Source organism: Pristiophorus japonicus, chromosome 8 (assembly GCF_044704955.1).
Source record: "Pristiophorus japonicus isolate sPriJap1 chromosome 8, sPriJap1.hap1, whole genome shotgun sequence".
Taxonomy (NCBI): Eukaryota; Metazoa; Chordata; class Chondrichthyes; family Pristiophoridae; genus Pristiophorus; species Pristiophorus japonicus.
In genome coordinates this window covers 186426246-186446949 of record NC_091984.1, presented here as the reverse complement: position 1 = coordinate 186446949, position 20704 = coordinate 186426246, and the positions used below count along the sequence as shown (strand labels likewise).

Below are 20704 nucleotides of genomic sequence, written 5' to 3'. Positions count from 1 at the left end.
CCTTTACCCGCTGCCCCCTTTACCCGCTGCCCCCTTTACCCGCTGCCCCCTTTACCCGCTGCCCCCTTTACCCGCTGCCCCCTTTACCCGCTGCCCCCTTTACCCGCTGCCCCCTTTACCCGCTGCCCCCTTTACCCGCTGCCCCCTTTACCCGCTGCCCCCTTTACCCGCTGCCCCCTTTACCCGCTGCCCCCTTTACCCGCTGCCCCCTTTACCCGCTGCCCCCTTTACCCGCTGCCCCCTTTACCCGCTGCCCCCTTTACCCGCTGCCCCCTTTACCCGCTGCCCCCTTTACCCGCTGCCCCCTTTACCCGCTGCCCCCTTTACCCGCTGCCCCCTTTACCCGCTGCCCCCTTTACCCGCTGCCCCCTTTACCCGCTGCCCCCTTTACCCGCTGCCCCCTTTACCCGCTGCCCCCTTTACCCGCTGCCCCCTTTACCCGCTGCCCCCTTTACCCGCTGCCCCCTATACCCGCTGCCCCCCTTTACCCGCTGCCCCCCTTTACCCGCTGCCCCCTTTACCCGCTGCCCCCCTTACCCGCTGCCCCCCTTACCCGCTGCCCCCCTTACCCGCTGCCCCCCTTACCCGCTGCCCCCTTTCCCTCTGCCCCCCTTGCCCGCTGCCCCCTTGCCCGCTGCCCCCTTGCCCGCTGCCCCCTTGCCCGCTGCCCCCTTGCCCGCTGCCCCCTTGCCCGCTGCCCCCTTGCCCGCTGCCCCCCTTGCCCGCTGCCCCCTTGCCCGCTGCCCCCTTGCCCGCTGCCCCCTTGCCCGCTGCCCCCTTGCCCGCTGCCCCCTTGCCCGCTGCCCCCTTGCCCGCTGCCCCCTTGCCCGCTGCCCCCTTGCCCGCTGCCCCCTTTACCTACCCCCTTTACCTACCCCCTTTACCTACCCCCTTTACCTACCCCCCCTTTACCTACCCCCCCTTTACCTACCCCCCCTTTACCTACCCCCCCTTTAACTACCCCCCCTTTACCTACCCCCCCTGTACCTACCCCCCCTGTACCTACCCCCCCTGTACCTACCCCCCCTGTACCTACCCCCCCTGTACCTACCCCCCCTGTACCTACCCCCCCTGTACCTACCCCCCCCTGTACCTACCCCCCCCTGTACCTACCCCCCTGTACCTACCCCCCCTTTACCCCTTTCCCCCCCTTTACCCCCCACCCCTTCCCCACCCCACCCCTTACCTTCCCCATCCCCCTTTTACCCCCCCCCATACCCACCCCACCCCCTTTTACCCTCCCCCCCCCCCCTTGAGGAAGTAATTAAAGTCGTAGCCAGGGGGATGTCTATGGATATTGGCTATGTGGACTTTGAGAAGGCATTCGATAAGGGTCCACATAAGAGACTTTTAACCAAAAAGGAAGCTCATGGTAGTAAAGGCAAATTATTGACCTGGTTAGATGGTTGGTTTGGCAGTAGAAGACAGAGAGCAGGGTTAATCGATATGTACTTTAATTGGAAGTAAGTGACACATGGTGTCCCACAAGGATCTGTGCTGTGGCCTCAACTATTCACAACATGTACTCAAGTCACTGGACTGGGACTCTGAGGCGAGAGTGCTACCCACTGAGCCACGACTGACACTTGTATCCTATCCTCATGCCAGGCTACCTTTTATGCCGAGACTGGCTCAGCCCTAGTCTCTGGAACACTCTTCCCAATCCTTCTACCTTGATATCTCTCCCCTGCATCGAACACCTCTTCAAAAGGTGCTGCTTTGATCAGGCCTTCATTCACCATTCGCAGCCTCCTCTCATCAATTCCTTGTGTCTAATTATATTAACTTCTGTGAAGTGCTTATTACATTGTAGATATCACTTGAGTGCAAGGTGTTATTTGTGCAACTTTATTGAACCACACAAAAGCTATATGAAAATTGCCTGTTTTTTTTCCTTCAATTTTATTCTTTTTCTACAAACTACTTCCTGTTTTTGTCTCTTTTGCTACTTTTCGCATACTTTAAAGAGGGAAAAATATTTATCAGTATCCGTCTGTCAAAAACAAGTACAATTCACGTTACAATGCATCACTGTGTGGTGACATCATTGCTCTGAGAATGATGCATGACTGTTTTCACTCCCTAGTTATAAAGACATTAACTTACTTCTGTTTTCCTCCCTTTAGTTTTATATTTTGGGTCTTTTTTTTCTTAACAATCGCTATGCTGTGAAGAGTCCTGTTGAAAGGTTTGCTGTGGAGATTTGTTAGCACTACTACGGCTCTAGAAATTCAGTTACATCTCGTGTGGTCTGGGTGCTTGTTAATTATTACAACTCGCCCTAATTTTCAATAAACCGTAAACTTATCCAAGTGTTTAGTTATATAAAGAGGATTTGTTGCAGCTGAAAGCATTTAGGGTCCAAAACAGCTCATCAATCCCCAGCTAACTTGACCTTGCCTCGCCCCTCTTGCCTTTTGCACTTGGCTGGGTTCTCGCCCTCATTACACTTTCCTCGGGTTGGAAGATCTGCTATTTATTACAGCATTGCAGGCCATTTCTCAAAGTCAAAACCTTTCTACTGCACTTGTTCGGTTATGGCCTTGTTGTCATACATTACATTGATGCCGATAATTCTGTGATCGTGAGTAAGCCTTATGGAAGGATTCGGGGAACCTCTTAAACAGAAAATGTTTGATTTACTTACAAGCCTTTCAGTTTCCACCATTATGTTTTGAAAGACAATTCCTGTTCTGAATCCCCAAAATATTATGCTTCCTTTTCTACTTTTTACAAGGTTTAATGTGCTTTCTCCTAACACTGTGACATCTAAATTTATAAAAATCAATGGTGACAATGCCTTCACGACAATTACATAGAATTACATATGATATATGGCACAGAACCAGGTCATTCGACCCAAGCAGTCCATGCTGGCATTTATGCTCTACTTGAGCCTCTCCCATCGTTAATCATCTATCAGCATAATCTCTTTTCCCTTCTCCCTCATATGTTTATCTAGGTTCACCTTAAATACATCTATACTATTCGCCTCAACTACTTCCTGTGATAGCAAGTTTCTACTGAATTCCCTATTGGATTTCTTGGTGACTATCTTGCATTTATGGCCTCTAGTTTTGCTCTTCCCCCACAAGTGGAAACATTCTCTCTGGGCTAGAATTTCCTATCAGCCCGCCAGCGCCTGATTGCTGCCCAAAAAACCACTAAGATTGGGAAGATTATTGCCGGCGAAAACTTCCCCCCAAAAAATAAAGAAATCCGCTGAGCGAAAAACATGGGCATTGCACCCCCATTCTGGGCGAAAAAGTGCAATTTAGGGTCAATTGGGCAGTTCCTAAAGAAAATAGGCAATACATTTTTAAAAATCAATAAAAATTTACCCTGGGGCTGCAGGTTGAGTCTAGCAGCAGAAAAACAATCAAAATAATTTTTCAAAAAACATCACAAAAAAAATGGAAAAAAAACATTCTCCAGACTGTTTAAAACTAAATCACCACAACAGATTTTTAAAATAATTGGTAAAAAAACCATTACTAACCTTTTTCTTGCAGAGGTACTCACCTACCGCCCAGCTCCGCTGATCCTCGTGGGCGTTTTTTTTCAAACTTACGGGTCACCGCTCAGCCAAATATCGCGCCGGGCGATCTGTGGACAGTGCACGCCGGCGATCTGCTCCCCAGCGGTACCTCGAAACTTGGATAGGGAATTTTCTGCCTACCTGCTTAGCGCCACAGTGGCCAATACCGCCCAGAAACCAGGCGGTAAGCCATTGGAAATTCCAGCCCTCTGTATCCACGCTCTCAAAACCTTTCATAATTTTGAATACCTCTATTAGGTCACCCCTCAGCCTTCTCTTTTGAAGAGAAAAGAGATCCAGCCTGTTAAAGTATAACTTTGCAGTTCTAGTATCATCCTTGTAAATCTTTTTTTGCATCTTTTAGGATTGCATGATAAATGCATGGATGAGCTGGAACTTTCTGCGGCTTATTGTTGGCAAGACTAAAGCTCCTGTCAGAAACAGATGCACATTTCAAATACGGATTTCAAGTCGATGAGCCATTATTTACACTTGCTATATTTCAATTAATTATTATTGAGAAGAGGTGGGAAGGGTACAAAAGCTTATGAACCCTATAGCACTCTTTCAAAAGTCTATTACTGCCTTCAGAGGCAGTGTTAGGAATGGAATATCGGGTCCTCCATTGAAACATCAGTGAACTCATCCCTCTTGGTGTGGAAGCAAGTCATCCTCTTTCGAGGGACTGCCGATGATGCAATATAGATAAGGCAGTGTGCATTCAGAGATACACAATGCCAGCTTGAGGGGGTTTCACTGCATTGCCGGCGAGGTGTGTGGTAGTATGATTGTGGATGGGCTGGGGTGAACACACGTGCACACAGCAGGTCTGGAACCCAAATGATTGATTGACTCCATTTGTTTTGATGGTAATGCCAGTTCTCTGAAACCTCCCCACAATATAAATGGGGAGTTGGCACTGGTTTTACAATATAAATTGAGCACCAAGCAGATTAAAGAAAATGGAGCAGCTTCTTATTCATAACCCTGACGGCTGAGTCCTGTTTATTTTTTCCCCTCATTAGCTGGGACCAGTGAAGATCAGGAGCACATTTCAGCATCAACCCGACCAAGTCTGAGGTATATACACACACAGTTTTAGATGTCTACAACTGAGTAATATTGCTTTCCTTTTCAGTTTTCAAAGGGTACAGGATATTTAACTTTGTGGATTTTATAAGTGCTGCAGGTATTATGTTCATATTTGTTTATGGTTTAATTATCCTTAAAAGAATGTTAAACTTTTAAAAAGAAAGAATGGATTGCAATGCTTATTCGCCACTTTATAATACTTATCAACACAACTGGTTCTGGAATTTGTTCTGAAATTGCCAATAAAATTCACACCATACAGAAATGAAAATCATGAATATGACTTCAAAGAACTGCAGGGATTCAAAATTGTAGCCACTTAAAAAAAAAGACTTGCTCTTGGCATTTGGGTGATGTTAGCAAGGTTGTATTTATTGTCCATCCCTAAACTATGGATAGATATATTGTCTCTCCTTTATCCTTGCTGGGTCAATATTCTGGAATTTCCTCCCGAATAACATTGTGCGCCATCACCACAAGGACTGCAGAGGTTCAAAGACAAGATCCAGCATGACCTTCTCAGGGCAACTAAGGAGGGACAATAAATACAGCCTTGCCAATGTCACCCAAATGCCAAGAAAGAGTCACGAAAAAAAATAACGTGGGTACAATCTTGAACCCATGCAGTTTGAAAATCTCAATCATGATTTTCTTTATTTGCTGTTGAACCTATCCTGGTGGATTGAGATGAACGAGTTCAGCTGACCACTGGACAGAGAAAAAAGCAGCTTGTGGTGTTGGCTAGCACCATTTACTCTGCGGCTGGCAGCACTTCTGCCTCCTGTTCCCTTGCCACCAATTCCATCCCTCTCCTGGCCACTGTCTCAGGTTAAAATTGATTGTTCGCAACCTTAGTGTCCCATTTAACCCCAAGCTGAGCTTCTGACTCCATATCCTCTCCATCACAAAGACTGCCTACTAACACCTCCGTAATATTGCCTGTCACCCCACCTGGTGTTAGCCCATCTGCTGCCGAAACTCTACTCCATGCTGTTGCCATCTCCAATGCTCTCCTGGCCGGCCTTCTATCCTCCATAAATTATAGTTCATCCAAAATTCTGCTGCTGTACCCTAACCTGCAGCAAGTTCTGCGCACCCTATCACCCCTGTGTTCATTGACCTACATTGGCTCCCTGTCCCGCAACATCTTCAATTAAAAATTCTCATCCTCTTGTTCAGATCCCTTTGTGACCACGACCCTGCCTCTCTCTAACCTCCACTAGCCTTACGATCCTACGAAAACTCTGCCCTTTCACACCATCATTGGTGGCCTTGCCTTCTGCTGTGTCGGTCCTAAGTTCTGGAATTCTATCTCTGCCTCTCCATCTCGCCTCCTTTAAGACTCTCCTTAAAGCCTACAACTTTGACCAACCTTTTAGTCACCTCCTCATATCTCCTTTGGCTTAGTATCAATATTTGCCTGATTACGCTGTGTGATCTACATTAAAGATGCCAAGTAAATGCAAGTTGTTTTCAGTTTCCAAAATAATATAAAATATTTATTTACATAGCACTATTAAATTGGTTTTCTAGATATCGCCATAGATGAGTGTTATAAAATGGAATTGGACAAATGTACAGAATTCATTAGAATTAACATTCAATAATTGTTATAAATATTTGTTTCTGATGCAGTAATGCAAGCAAAAAACATCAGTGTCAATTCACAATTGCTACAGTGGTCCTCAGTGAAATACTCAGATTCATACTTGTTGGAGATCTTCTACAGGTCTTTTGTCCTCCTTATGGTAAATTTTTGAGGTTGTTTTGTCTTTCCTGCAGGCAGAAGATAGATGATCACCAGCATGATGGAAATGAGCTGCAGACAACGCCTGAATTCCGATGCCATGTTGCTAAAAGGCTGGGTACCTTGCTTGATGGGTAGGAAGAATGAATACTCTTATGATGAGCTCTTGGCTGTACATGTAACCTGTATACATCGGACTCTGCCAGTCCGCCAGCCTGCTGTTTGTACTTCCAGAGTGCTGCTTGTTGGAGTTACCATTTCTTTGCATATAAATACCTTAGAGGAACAGCGTCAAATACTAGCGACCACATCTGCAGCAAGTGTCTGCAGCTCGAGGAAATTCGACTCCATGTTAATGAGCTGGAATCCGAGCTGCAGATGCTACGACACATCAGGGAGAGGGAGAGTTACCTGGACAATGCGATCCAGGAGCTAGTCACACCAATTAGAGTAATTAATTCAAATTCGATCCGTGGTCAGGGACAGGAGAGTGTGACTATGAATGAGGAAGGTATGAGGCTCAGCATGGAGTGATAGAGGAGCCTCAGCCCTTGCTCTTGTCCGACAGATTTGAGGCTCTTACTGTGTGGACGAGAGCAGGGACTGCAGGGAGGATGAGCAAACTGACCTCAGCACCGTAGTACAAGTGGGGGGGAGTAAAAAGAAACATTGTAGTGGTAGGGGACAATATCATTAGGGGGATAGATCAGGTTCTCTGCAGCCGAGAACGGGAATCCCGAAGGCTGTGTTGCTGGTCAGGTGCCAGGATTAAGGACATCTCCTCAGGGCTGGAGAGAAACTTGGAATGGGAGGGGGAAGATCCAGTTGTCGTAGTCCACGTGGGTACCAATGACATGGGTAGGACAAAGAAAGAGGTTCTGCTGAGGGAGTATGAGCATCTAGGGGCCAAATGAAAAAGCAGAACCACAAAGGTGGTAATCTCTGGATTACTACCTGAGCCACAAGCAAATTTGAATAGTGTAAATAAGATCAGAGAGTTAGACACGTGGCTCAAATGCTGGCGTGGGAGAAATGGGTTTTGGTTCGTGGGACACTGGTACCAGTACTGGGGTAAGAGGGAGCTGTTCCGTTGGGACGGGCTCCACTTAGACTGTGCTGGGACTAGGGTCCTGGCCAATCAAATAACTTGGGCTGTAGAGAGGGCTTTAAACTAATTAGTGGGGGGGGGGCGTTCAGGTGAATTTAAAAAGTCAAAGAATAAGGAGAAGGCAATAGAGCAGAGTAGCACTGGGGGAAATGAAAACCAGAGCGTGCCAGGAAGGTTCCGAATGTATAAACATAAAGGTGAATCAGAAAGTGGGGTCAAAGCAGGAAAAAATGATTTAAAAAAACAAATTTAGAAGCTCTTTATCTGAATGCATGTAGCATTCGTAACAAAATAGATGAGTTGACGGCACAAATAGATACAAATGGGTATGATCTGATAGCCAATGCAGAGACGTGGTTGTTAGGTGACCAGGACTGGGAACTAAATATTCAGGCATACTTGACAATTCGGAAGCACAGGCAGAAAGGAAAAGGAGATGGGGTAGCACTTTTAATAAAGGATGAGATGAGTGCATTAGTGAGAAACGATATTGGCTCAGAAGATCAAGATGTTGAATCAGTTTGGGTGGAGATAAGGAATAATAAGGGAAAAAAGTCGATGGTGGGCGTAGTCTATAGGCCACCTAACAGTAGCTACACTGTTGGACGGAGTATAAATCAAGAAATAATGGAGGCTTGTAAAAAAGGAATGGCAATAATCATGGGTGATTTTAACCTTCATATTGATTGGACAAAGCAAATTGGCCAAGAGGAAAGTTCATAGAGTGTATCCGGGATAGTTTCTTTGAGTAGTATGTTGCGGAACCAACCAGGGAGCAGGCTATCTTAGATCTTGTACTGTGTAATGAGACAGGATTAATAAATGATCTCGTAGTAAAAGATCCTCTAGGAATGAGTGACCATAACATGGTTGAATTTCAAATTCAGTTGTAGGTTAGAAAGTTGGATCTCAAACCAGTGTCCTAAGCTTAAATAAAGGAGACTATAAAGGTATGAAGGCAGAGTTGGCTAAAGTGGACTGGGAAAATAGATTAAAGTATGGGACAGTTGATGAGTAGTGGCAGACATTTAAGGAGATAATTCATAACTTGCAACAAAAATATATCCCAATGAGAAGGAAAGACTGTAAGAGAAGGGATAACTATCTGTGGCTAAATAAGGAAGTAAGGGATGGTATCAAATTGAAAACAAGGGCTTTTAATATGGCCAAGACTAGTGGGAGGCCAGAGTATTGGGAAATTTTTAAAAGCCAGCAAAGAATGACTAAAAAAATTATAGAGAGGGAAGATAGATTATGAAAGTAAACTAGCACGAAATATAAAAACAGATAGTAAAAGTTTCTACAGGTACATAAAAAGGAAAAGGGTGGCTAAAGTAAATGTTGGACACCTGGAGGATGAGACTGGGGAATTAATAATGGAGAACAGGGAAATGGCAGAGACCTTGAACAAATATTTTGTATCGTTCTTCACGGTAAAAGACACTAAAATCATCCCAATAGTAGATATAGGTGGGAGGAACTTAATACAATCACTATCACTAATGAAATAGTACTCGATAAAATAATGGGACTAAAGGCAGACAAGTCCCCTGGACCTGATGGCTTATGTCCTAGGGTCTTAAAAGAAGTGGCTGCAGAGATAGTGGATGCATTGGTTGAAATCTACCAAAATTACCTGGATTCTGGGGCGGTCCCAGCAGATTGGAAAGCCGCAAATGTAATGTCCTGATTTTAAAAAGAAAGCAGACAAAAAGCAGGAAACTATGGACCAGTTAGCCTAACATCTGTCGTTGGGAAAATGCTGAAATCCATTATTAAGGAAGCAGTAGCGGGACATTTGGAAAAGCATAATTCAATCAAGCAGAGTCAGCATGGTTTTATGAAAGGGAAATCATGTTTGACAAATTTGCTGGAGTTCTTTGAGGATGTAACGAGCAGGGTGGATAAGGGGGAACCAGTGGATATGGTATTTTTGGATTTCCACAAGGCATTCGATAAGGTGCCACATAAAAGTTCACGGGGTTGGAGGTAATATATTAGCATGGATAGAGGATTGACTAAATAACAGAAAACAGAGAGTCGGGATAAATGGGTCATTTTCCGGTTGGCAAACAATAACTAGTGGGGTGCTGCAGGGATCGGTGCTGGGGCCTCAACTATTTACAATCTATATTAATGACTTGGATGAAGGGACCGAGTGTAATGTAGCCAAGTTTGCTGATGATACAAAGATGGGTGGGAAAGCAAATTGTGAGGAGGACATAAAAAATCTGCAACGGGATATAGACAAGCTAAGTGAGTGGGCAAAAATTTGGCAGATGGAGTATAACGTGGGAAAATGTGAGGTTATCCACTTTGGCAGGAAAAATAGAAAAGCAAATTATAATTTAAATGAAGAAAAATTGGTGAAGTGCTGCAATACAGAGGGACCTGGAGGTCCTTATGCATGAAACACAAAAAGTTAGTATGCAGGTACAGCAAGTGATCAGGAAGGCAAAAGGATTGTTGGCCTTTATTGCCAGGGGGATAGAGTATAATAGCAGAGAAGTCCTGCTACAACTGTACAGGGTATTGGTGAGGCCACACGAGTACTGCGTGCAGTTTTGTTCTCCGTATTTAAGGAAGGATATACTTGCATTGGAGGCTGTTCAGGGAAGGTTCACTAGGTTGATTCTGGAGATGAGGGGGTTGAATAAGTTGAGTAGGTTGGGACTATACTCATTGGAGTTCAGAAGACTAAGAGGTAAACTTATCGAAACATATAAGATAATGAGGGGGCTCGACAAGGTGGATACAGAGAGGATATTTCCACTCATAGGGGAAACTAAAACTAGGGTACATAGTCTCAGAATAAGTGGCTGCCCATTTAAAACCGAGATGAGGAGGAATTTCTTCTCTCGGAGGGTTGTAAATCTATGGAATTCTCTGCCCCAGAGAGCTGTGGAGGCTGGGTCATTGAATACATTTAAAGTGGAGATAGACAGATTTTTGAGCAATAATGGAATAAAGGGTTATGGGGAGCGGGCAGGGAAGTGGAGCTGAGTCCATGATCAGATCAGCCATGGTCTTATTAAATGGTGGAGCAGCCTCGAGGGGTCAGGTGGCCTACTCCTGCTCCTATTTCTTATGTTCTTATGTAAGGCTAACAAGAATCAACAGTTCTTGTTTGGAAAATTAGTTGAAAGCTAATCAAGATCGGGAACCTGCTTTTTTATGTTTTAGGTCTATAAATGTAGGGAACATCAGTGCAGTGTGAGGTGTACCAGTAAAAAAGGGAACTCGGTTATGCCTTGTCTTGCAAAACCCGATTTCTGTTACTGGGAGGAGGATACCATGGAATTTCTAAAGCTCACTTGAGCATCTAGCGGTGAAAAGTAGGTACTTCAGTAGCGATATCGAACTGAGCTGAAATAATCATTTTGACCTTCTTGTGCACTTACTGACCTTTAACCTTCTGATAACATCTGTCTCTATTTGAATACACAGTGGAGTTCTTCATTTATGCTTTGTCCTACATTGACTCCCAGACCACCAACACCTCTATTATGTTCCCTGTGATTTGTTTTGGAGCCGCGCAGCCCCTTTAACGGGCTGTGCGGCCCATTCAAAATTCCGCACATGTACGTTTTTTTCGATTTAAAAACTGGCTCACTGGCTGCACGGTCGCACAGCTTTAAGGAACTGTTGCCTACAACCCTCCAAGAACTCTGCATTCCTCCAATTCAGGCCTCTTGTGCATCCCCCAATTCCTTCGCCCCACCACTGGCAGCCTTGCCTTCAGTCATCTAGGCTCTAAGCTCTGCAATTCCCTTCCTAAACCTCTCTGCCTCTCCTCCTCCCTTCCCTTAAGACGCTTCTTAAAACCTATCTCTTTGACCAAGCTTTTGGGCACCTGTTCCAATGTCTCCCTTTTTTTGGTTCGGTGTCAATTTTTGTCTAATTCGGCTCCTATGGAGAGCTTTCGGACATTGTGCTATGTTTAAAGGAGCTATATAAAAGCAGGTAGTTGTTGTCCAGTTGAAAGAGACCAGCAACAAAAAAGGAGAGTAAATCAGATTAGTTTTGTACGTACAGCAGAACTTCGCTTACCTGCACCCTCGGTTATGCAAAATAATATTTTTGAGAATGGGCTTTGTTTTGCGAAGTAAAGCTAAGATGCATTTGAGTGTATTTATAAGTAGTAGTTGTAGTAGTACTTGGTGGAATATGCAATGTCCAATATCCATGCAATGCTAATGTTTGGCTTTGAATCAGGACACCAGCGCGAATCGGGGTTTCAGGTCCAAAACTTGGTCTGCCAACAGTTTTTTTCAAAGGCAGCTCATTTTTTAAATTGAAAGATGTAGCTCTTGACTGCACATGCTGGGAATTTGATACATTTATCTAGGCCAAGCACGAGGTAAAAGAACTCATTGTGTGAGACGAAGGGCTGAAATTTAACAGCCAAAAACCGGGTGGGTTGGGGCCGGGACAGATGTTAAAAAATTTTTAAATCTGAACCCTGACCACAACCGGGTTTAACGGAGGCGGGACAAGGGGCGGGCAGCCAACCTGGTCAGAGGAGGCAGGTTGCCAATTTCAATATTTTAATGAGGCTGGTAGCCTCTGATTAAACCAGGCCGCAGGAAACCCGGCAGCTCAAGGGAGGCGAGGACAGCTTCAGGGAGAAGGCAAGTGCTTTTACAACACTGCTTGTGGGCCAGGAGGAGCAGGAGTTCTTCTTCCCCAGCCTCCAAGCTCCCCCACACACCTCAATCAGAGCCCCCCTCCCTGGGTTGGGGATCAGAACCATCTCTTTTCCCCCCCCACCCCCCCCCGGGTTGTAGATCGACCTATCTGCTCCTGCGGCCTGCTCCAGAATCCTCCCCGACTGACTGGAAGGAAAAATAGAAAAGCAGAGTATTTTTTAAATGGCGAGAGGTTGGGAAATGCTGGTATTCAGAGGGACCTGGGTGTCACTAATCACAAAGTTAGCTTGCAGGTACAGCAAACAATTAGGAAACCAAATCGTATGTTAGCATTTATTACAAAAGGATTGGAGTATAAGAGTAAAGTCGTCTTACTACAAATGTATAGAGCCTTGGTAAGGCCACACCTGGAGTACAGTTTTGGTCTCCTTACCTAAGGAAGGATATGCTTGCCTTAGAGAGAGTGCAGCAAAGGTTCACTCGACTGATTCCTGGGATGGGGGGATTGTCCAGTGAGGAGGATTGAGTAGACTAGGCCTACATTCTCTATAGTTTAGAAGAATGAGAGATATAAAATTCATAAGGAGCTTGACAGGGTAGATGCTGGGAGGATGTTTCCCCTGGCTGGAGAGTCTAAAACTAGGGATTATAGTCTCAGAATAAGGGGGTCATTCATTTAGGACTGAGATGAAGAGAAATTTCTTCACTCAAAGGGTTGTGAATTTTTAAATTTCCCAACCCCAGAGCGCTGTGGATGCTCAGTCATTGAGTATATTCAAGTCAGAGATCGATAGATTTTTTGCTTCTAAGGGAACCAAGGGATATGGGGATAGTGCAGGAATGTGGAGCTGAGGTAGAAGATCAGCCATGATCTTATTGAATGGCGGAGCAGGCCCAAATCCTGCTCCTATTTATTATAAGAACCATAACATAAGAAATAGGAACAGGAGTAGGCCATACGACCCCTCGAGCCTGCTCCGCCATTCAATAAGATCATGGCTGATCTGATCATGGACTCAGCTCCCCTTCCCTGCCTGCTCCCCATAACCTCTTACCCCCTTATCGTTTAAGAAACTGTCTATTTCTGTCTTAAATTTATTCAATGTCCCAGCTCTCTGAGGCAGCGAATTCCATAGACTTACAACCCTCTGAGAGAAGAAATTTCTCCTCATCCCTGTTTTAAATGTGCAACCCCTTATTCTACGATCATGCCCTCTAGTTCTAGTCTCCCCCATCAGTGGAAACATCCTCTCTGCATCCACCTTGTCAAGCCCCCTCATAATCTTATACGTTTCGATAAGATCACCTCTCATTCTTCTGAATTCCAATGAGTAGAGGCCCAACCTACTCAACCTTTCCTCATAAGTCAAACCCCTCATCCCCGGAATCAACCTAGAGAACCTTCTCTGAACTGCCTCCAAAGCAAGTATATCCTTTTGTAAATATGGAAACCAAATCTGCACGCAGTATTCCAGGTGTGGCCTCACCAATATCTTATATAGCTGTAGCAAGACTTTCCTGCTTTTATACTCCATCCCTTTTGCAATAAAGGCCAAGATACCATTGGCCTTCCTGATCACTTGCTGTACCTGCATACTATCCTTTTGTGTTTCATGCACAAGTTACCCAAGGTCCCGCTGTACTGCAGCACTTTGCAATCTTTCTCCATTTAAATAATAACTTGTTCTTTGATTTTTCCTGCCAAAGTGCATGACCTCACACTTTCCAACATTATACTCCATCTGCCAAATTTTTGCCCACTCACTTAGCCTGTCTCTGTCCTTTTGCAGATATTTTGTGTCCTCCTCACACATTTGCTTTTCCTCCCATCTTTGTATCGTCAGCAATCTTGGCTACGTTATACTCAGTCCCTTCTTCCAAGTCGTTAATATAGATTGTAAATAGTTGGGGTCCCAGCACTGATCCCTGCGGCACCCCACTAGTTACTGGTTGCCAACCAGAGAATGGACCATTTATCCTGACACTCTGTTTTCTGTTCGTTAGCCAATCCTCTATCCATGCTAATATATTACCCCCAACCCTGTGAACTTTTATCTTGTGCAGTAACCTTTTATGTGGCACCTTGTCAAATGCCTTCTGGAAGTCCAAATACACCACATCCACTGGTACCTCTTTATCCACCGTGTTTGTTACATCCTCGAAGAACTCCAGCAAATTTGTCAAACATGACTTCCCCTTCATAAATCCATGCCGACTCTGCCTGACCAAATTTTGCTTTTCCAAATGTCCTGCTACTGCTTCTTTAATAATGGACTCCAACATTTTCCCAACCACAGATGTTAGGCTAACTGGTCTATAGTTTCCTGCTTTTTGTCTGCCTCCTTTTTTAATGCATTACATTTGTATTATGTTCTTGTAGAAGCCACGCCTGTCAATCAGGCTGACTTCCGGCAGAGAACCTGTCAATGACAGAAGCTAAAACTCCATAGCATGCAGGAAACACGGACTTCTGGGTAGTAGGACATGTTAATATCTGCCCCTGTTAATATCCAGGCCTAAGTGTACGAGAACTATACATTATTGACCCATTTTCATTTAATACGAGGAGAGTTATCCCCCAATTATGGCAGATAATCAAGATTACACTGTAGAACAGTTCTTTATTTTTCTACCTATGACTGCTCACCCAGAAAGAAAAAAGAATCAACTCCGCCTCAAAGAACTTGTCAAACATTTCAGTTTGCCATTTTGAACCTTAAACAGTGTGAGCTCCAGTAAATGTGCAAATTTTTTCATGAAGCATCTCCTGCAAGCTTGTGTGACACATAGGGATTTTGGTCTTCAATTCTGTGGTTTAAAAATAACTCGGGCTGAAATGGAGACTCTCTTCCTTCACTTAGCTTCAAAATGGAAGGCAGTTGGTCAGTGAGAAAGGTACAAATGTGTTTGGTTTAGAAACCAAGGTAGAATGCAGCAAAAAAAGGGTCATGTGAAACCTTACAACGACTAGACAACAAGTAGCCTATTGCCTATTGGGAACACAACTGTGCCAAACCAAGGTGTTAGAAAGTGATTGCCTTTTTACTGACTGCTGAAAATAAATTCTTTGAATTAAAAAAACATCTTCACAAGGTCTTTAATTCCATGAGACTGGGATAGGCAGTACTATGTGTTCTGCCCTGGGGTAGAATATCCTGTTTCTCTGTGCAGTGTTCCATCTAATAAATGGGCACATATCATAGCACTTGCACGTAGTATCTGTAGGTTTCAGAGAAGCCTTTAATGTTCCAGACATATTTCTGTTTGTGATACTGGAGTCATCAGAGGCAACTGCAAATAACACTTCATTTTTGTGGCATGCTTGCAAGATATTGCTAGCCATGATAAACTTTAAATTTGTATAATTATAACATGCTCTTTTTCAGAATGAAGATCAGTGAAGCTTTGAACGAAGACCAGACAGCAAACAGATAATTCATAGTCTATCTTAAATGGGACAGCGCCTTGAGCTAGTTGTGTATATTAATATAGAAGTGCAATTCCATTGTATTCAATAGTTTGAATAACCTATTTTACTTTTCAGTATCATAACTATTGACAATTCTGGGCCCTTTCTACAACAGCAAGCAGAGGATGGTGCTGATGAAGGTAATTTGATTATCTCCTGTTTACAGTACGTTACAGATTGTCTTTCTACATTAAAGGAGCTATATTAATGCAAGCTGCTGTCATGTGGCTTCAGCTTAACCTGTATTTTTACATAAAGATATTCATTTCCAGTATACAATTGTATTACCATTGTTTAAAAAATAATAATTTACTCCCGGTGAGAGACTTTAAGCTTGCGAAATGAAACATTTTCCCTTTCAGGCACTGAGTGTCATCAAGCAGTACTGAGTGTCATCAAGATACAGTAAACAGAGAATAGCTCCCCTGTCCCAACAACGTGCCTCAGCCCAATCCTTGGGGCAAATCCTGTTGCACCATGGTTCCATTTCCAATATCATCCATCCCTGGCCTGTCGCAAATGAGGTTTGCCAATTCGTGCTGAATAGGGACTGAATTGTATCTGTTAAAACTTCATTCGCGTAAAAACCTTCAAGCCAGCAGAGATAGACCTTCATCTCATCAATCTAGGTCGGATTAATTTTTTTAAGACCGTTGTAAGATTTGGTGTGCCTCATTTTAAGAATATTTTATTTTGCAGGCTTTCGTTTATTTTCAACGTCTGTACCCGGGGATCATGGGAAAGTAGAACCCTCATCTCCAGTTAAATGGAAACCTCCACCCAGTTCAAGGTAATGTCTGATTTACAATACGCTTGTCGACTTTATCAGAGATTTCGAGAAGGTATTGTTTTCTTGGTAAGTATGCAAAAAGAGAACTAAATAGAAAATGGTAGACAGTGAAAAGTTTGTGGCTAATTTTTCCTTCTGCAAGATATTTGTGATTTAGAAGGCTGCACTGCAAGGTCTATCTGGGCAGCATGTTGAAGTACGAAATAGCTGGGCCATGAGCACGTGCATCCTAGTTTGCAATTTCCTTTGAACAACAATTAATGATTCCTCTAAACTGCCTTTGTTGTGCACGGCCTATATATGTTAATTTAAATTTCCCTTTCAATTTCTGGGCATGCGCAGTATTTCAAATGGAAATGCTTGTGAGCAACCTGCGCGGTATCTTGCAGATTACCAGAGGTCTAGACTAATAATCTAGAGATGTGAGTTCAAATCCCACCACGGCAACTGTGGAATTTAAATTCAGTTAATTAAATAAATCTGGAATTTAAAAATAAACGTTAGCATCAGCAAAGGTGACCATGAAACTACCGGATTGTCGTAAAAACCCATCTGGTTCACTAATGTCCTTTAGGGAAGGAAATCTGTCGCCCTTACCTGGTCTGGCCGATATGCGACTCCAGACCCACAGCAATGTGGTTGACTCTTAACTGCCCTCTGAAATGGCCTAGCAAGCCACTCAGTTGTAACAAACAGCTACCACAAAGTTAGTACTGTGTGAGTACCATCACCAGTTCAAGTGACTATTGCAGTGGTGCAATAAGGTGGCTTAACGGCATCTTCTCAAGGGCAATTAGGGAAGGGCAATAAATGCCAGCCTTGCCAGCAACGCCCACATCCCATCAACTAATAAATTAAAAAAATTAAAATCTCCGCGGCAGTGCACGTGCACAGCTTAGAGAGAACATTAGCAGCAATACTTTGGGCTGTCCTGGGCATGGGATGCGAGAGAGGGAGAGGAATATTTTTATTAGTGCAGAAACGTCGGTGATGGACAAAAGCCCGTAGTGCAGGATAACATCATGGTTGAATTTGCTGAAGCGGAGGCGAGATAAATCAAGAATAATTAAATTACATAGCAGTACAAGTTTGTTGACTACAGTGAGAAGTTTAAATATCAAGAAACACAAGTTTATAAATTAGAAGAATGGACTTAAATCAGGCGGAATGTGTTCACCCAAAGATTCAAAGGCTTGTGAAATAAGTTACCAGGAAAGAGCAGACAGTGTTGGTGGATTTTACAACATTAAAGGTGCTATATAAATGCAAGTTGTTGGATTCACGAGGCAATTGGGGGAAAAATTCCTATTTCTGCTGAATGTATTGAAATTATGTATAAAGTGCTTTATAAACTCATTTATGATTTTGCTATAAATAACACACGAGACAAATTTTACCCCAGACATGTTTCTGGGTTGTAAAGATGGGGTTGGATGACGAAAAAGGACTTTTTTTGGGGACCAGTGGCCATTTCCGTTCCAACACGTTCTGGTGAACCACACCAATTTGAGGAAACTGTGCACATGGGAAACCTAAAGTGAAGTAAGGAGTTGCAGTCAAGCCTTATCTGTTTTTTTGGTTTATGCTTGGTTATGCAAGGCTTTTGGCGTCATCAATTGAACACAAGCTGCCTGGCTTTTTAAAGAGCGTTGCATAGCAATGCTGGCTGCCATCCATGTGCTGCTTAGTGCTTGTACTTTGTGCTTTAAAGCTTCCGCAGTGTGGGAGAACTAAAAATTGGGACGAATTGAGGATGAATGGCTGCATTGAGGTGGGGGGGGGGGGGGGGGGGGGAGGGAGGGAGGGAGGGAGGATGGGAGGAAATTGAAATGACACCCTCAAAAACGGAATCTTTCAGCTTCAAAGTGAGTGGAGCTAATGAAGTCTCAAAACTTTTGCAGCCTTGCTGTTGGTTTTACTGTGAACTGTAATTCTCATTTGGTAATAGTTAACGGTGTATCAAGAAAGAAAGACAGACTTGCATTTACAACCAATGAAGTATTTTTAAAGTGTAGTCCCTGTTGTAATGTAGGAAACGCGGCAGCCAATTTACGCACAGCAAGCTCCCACAAACAGCAATGAGATCGATGATCCAGTAATCTGTGTTAGGTGTTGGATGAGGATATTGGCCCTGACACTGGGAGAACTCCTCAGCTCTTCTTCGAATAGTGCCGTGTATGTCCACCTGAGCAGACATGGCCTCCGTTTAATGCCTCATCCAAAAGATGGCACCTCGAACAGTGCAGCACTCCCCCATTACTGCATTGAATTGTCAGCCTAGATATTCAAAAAGGAGTTAGATGAAGTCCTTACTACTAGGGGAATCAAGGGGTATGGTGAGAAAGCAGGAATGGGGTACTGAAGTTGCATGTTCAGCCATGAACTCATTGAATGGCGGTGCAGGCTAGAAGGGCCGAATGGCCTACTCCTGCACCTATTTTCTATGTTTCTATATATGTTCAAGTCTCTGGAGTGGGGCTTAAACCCATGACCTTTTGAATCGAGGTGAGAGTGATACCCATTGAGGTGCAGCTGACATCGAATTCTCTTGTGAAGCAGAGGTTCCTCTGCTAGGAATAATCCATTAAAACTAAGGATATACATTAAATGTTAAGTGCTGTCACATCAATTCCAGTGAGGCATAATATTGTATGATCTATAGCATATCATCATAGGCAGTCCCTCAAAATCGAGGGAAGACTTGCTTTCACTCTAAAAGTGAGTTCTCAGGTGGCTGTACAGTCCAATGCGGGAATTACAGTCTCTCTGGGTGGGGCAGACAGTGGTTGAAGGAAAGGGTGGGTGGGGAGCCTGGTTTGCCGCACGCTCCTTCCACTGTCTACGCTTGATTTCTGCATGTTCTCGGCGATGAGACTCGAGGTGCTCAGCGCCCTCCCAGATGCTCTTCCTCCACTTAGGGCGGTCTTGGGCCAGGGATTCCCAGGTACCGGTGGGGATGTTGTATTTTATCAAGGAGGCTTTGAGGTACAATACAGTCTGCACCCAGCTGATTTGTTGGGGGGGTGGGGGGGGGGATCTATATACACGACAATACGGTATGTCCACTTTAATTGTGGGATAACATCCAGTGGTACAGTTCGAGATTCTGCCCTCCAAACCTGGGTTATACAGGTGCGATGTCGAAAATCCGGTGTTCCAAAATGTTCCGGATGCCGGGACGATCGGTGGCAGCGTTGTCCGGAATCCGGACCTGCCGACATTGCCCGACCTCGGGCCTCGCCTCACCCCGCCGCTCTTACCTCGGGGCCTTATCGCGACCTGGGCTTGGGTGTTTTCGGATTCGGGACATCAGAAACACGTTCGAAAGTCCAGAAAAACACCAAGTCCGGAATGGCCTCGGTCCCGAAGGTTGCGGATTTTAGGTGCTGCACTTGTACATGGAAAATACATTTTGAGCCATCTAATGCTGATGGTTGCAGGTCTGTCACTAGTCATGCTCGCCGTAGGAGCTCTTGAAGTGATAAATTAATAATACCATGCACGAACCGTATTGTCATAACATGAAACATGTTGGCTTAAGTATTGTTTCCTGTGGCATATTGCTACTGAAGCATTAACTAAGCATTATGAAAGCTCTGGAGGTTTCACTGACATTTCCTGCTTGGAAGCAAGGTCGATGAATCCAAGCAGCGTATTAATCCGCCAGTCTTGAGGAATTGTTGGTCTGCGTTCATTCACGTCCCTGCACAAGTAAGGGATAATGAGAACAGCATGTTACCTTGGAGCTACCCCATAGTGATGATTAAAATCAATTCAGCTGGATCACAATTATAATTAAAGTGTCATGTGATTCAGAGTGATGAAGTGACCGTTGCTCAAAGGCAAAGGTTTTGATCCCTTTGTATTCATTGTGATAAATGACACCCATATCCAGACTGAGAACACAAAAATGTCCTTTTTTTTTTTACTTAGGATTTCACCATAAAAAAAGAGGGAAACAAACGGCAAAGACACAGATGTGTGTGCACACCCAGAAAGAAGCGTGAACAGTGCAGTGGTACCTGGTCTTGAGTTTATCAGCTTGGTCAACCGGTACCCTGCTGGTAACGCACTGCTGGGCTCGCCCCTCACCGGTGCTTCAAACAGCTGATTAATCAGCTCAGCGCTGAGTGGAACGCTGCTCCTCAGCACTTTAGAAGCTGAGTTGATCAGTACAAGCGATGGAAAATCCAGAGTCAATGTAAGTGAGTTCTGGCAATTAGATTTGAAGTGCAATTACTATAAGCAGTGATCACTAAAAAATGATCCTACGGCTTTTCAAAGAAAAAATAACTGTAGTTATTCTGTAGT

The 20704-nt window shown here is 44.2% G+C and overlaps 1 protein-coding gene across 1 annotated transcript in view; it reads left to right on the top strand.

Annotated features, from left to right (window-relative positions):
* Positions 1–20704, top strand: part of c8h12orf43 (chromosome 8 C12orf43 homolog) — a 37863-nt gene that overhangs the window by 7060 nt on the left and 10099 nt on the right. The window contains exons 2-5 of the mRNA XM_070887673.1: positions 4564–4618; positions 6413–6511; positions 15679–15743; positions 16303–16393. Coding sequence (XP_070743774.1) covers positions 4564–4618; positions 6413–6511; positions 15679–15743; positions 16303–16393 — 310 coding nt within the window. The remainder of the gene's footprint in view (positions 1–4563; positions 4619–6412; positions 6512–15678; positions 15744–16302; positions 16394–20704) is intronic.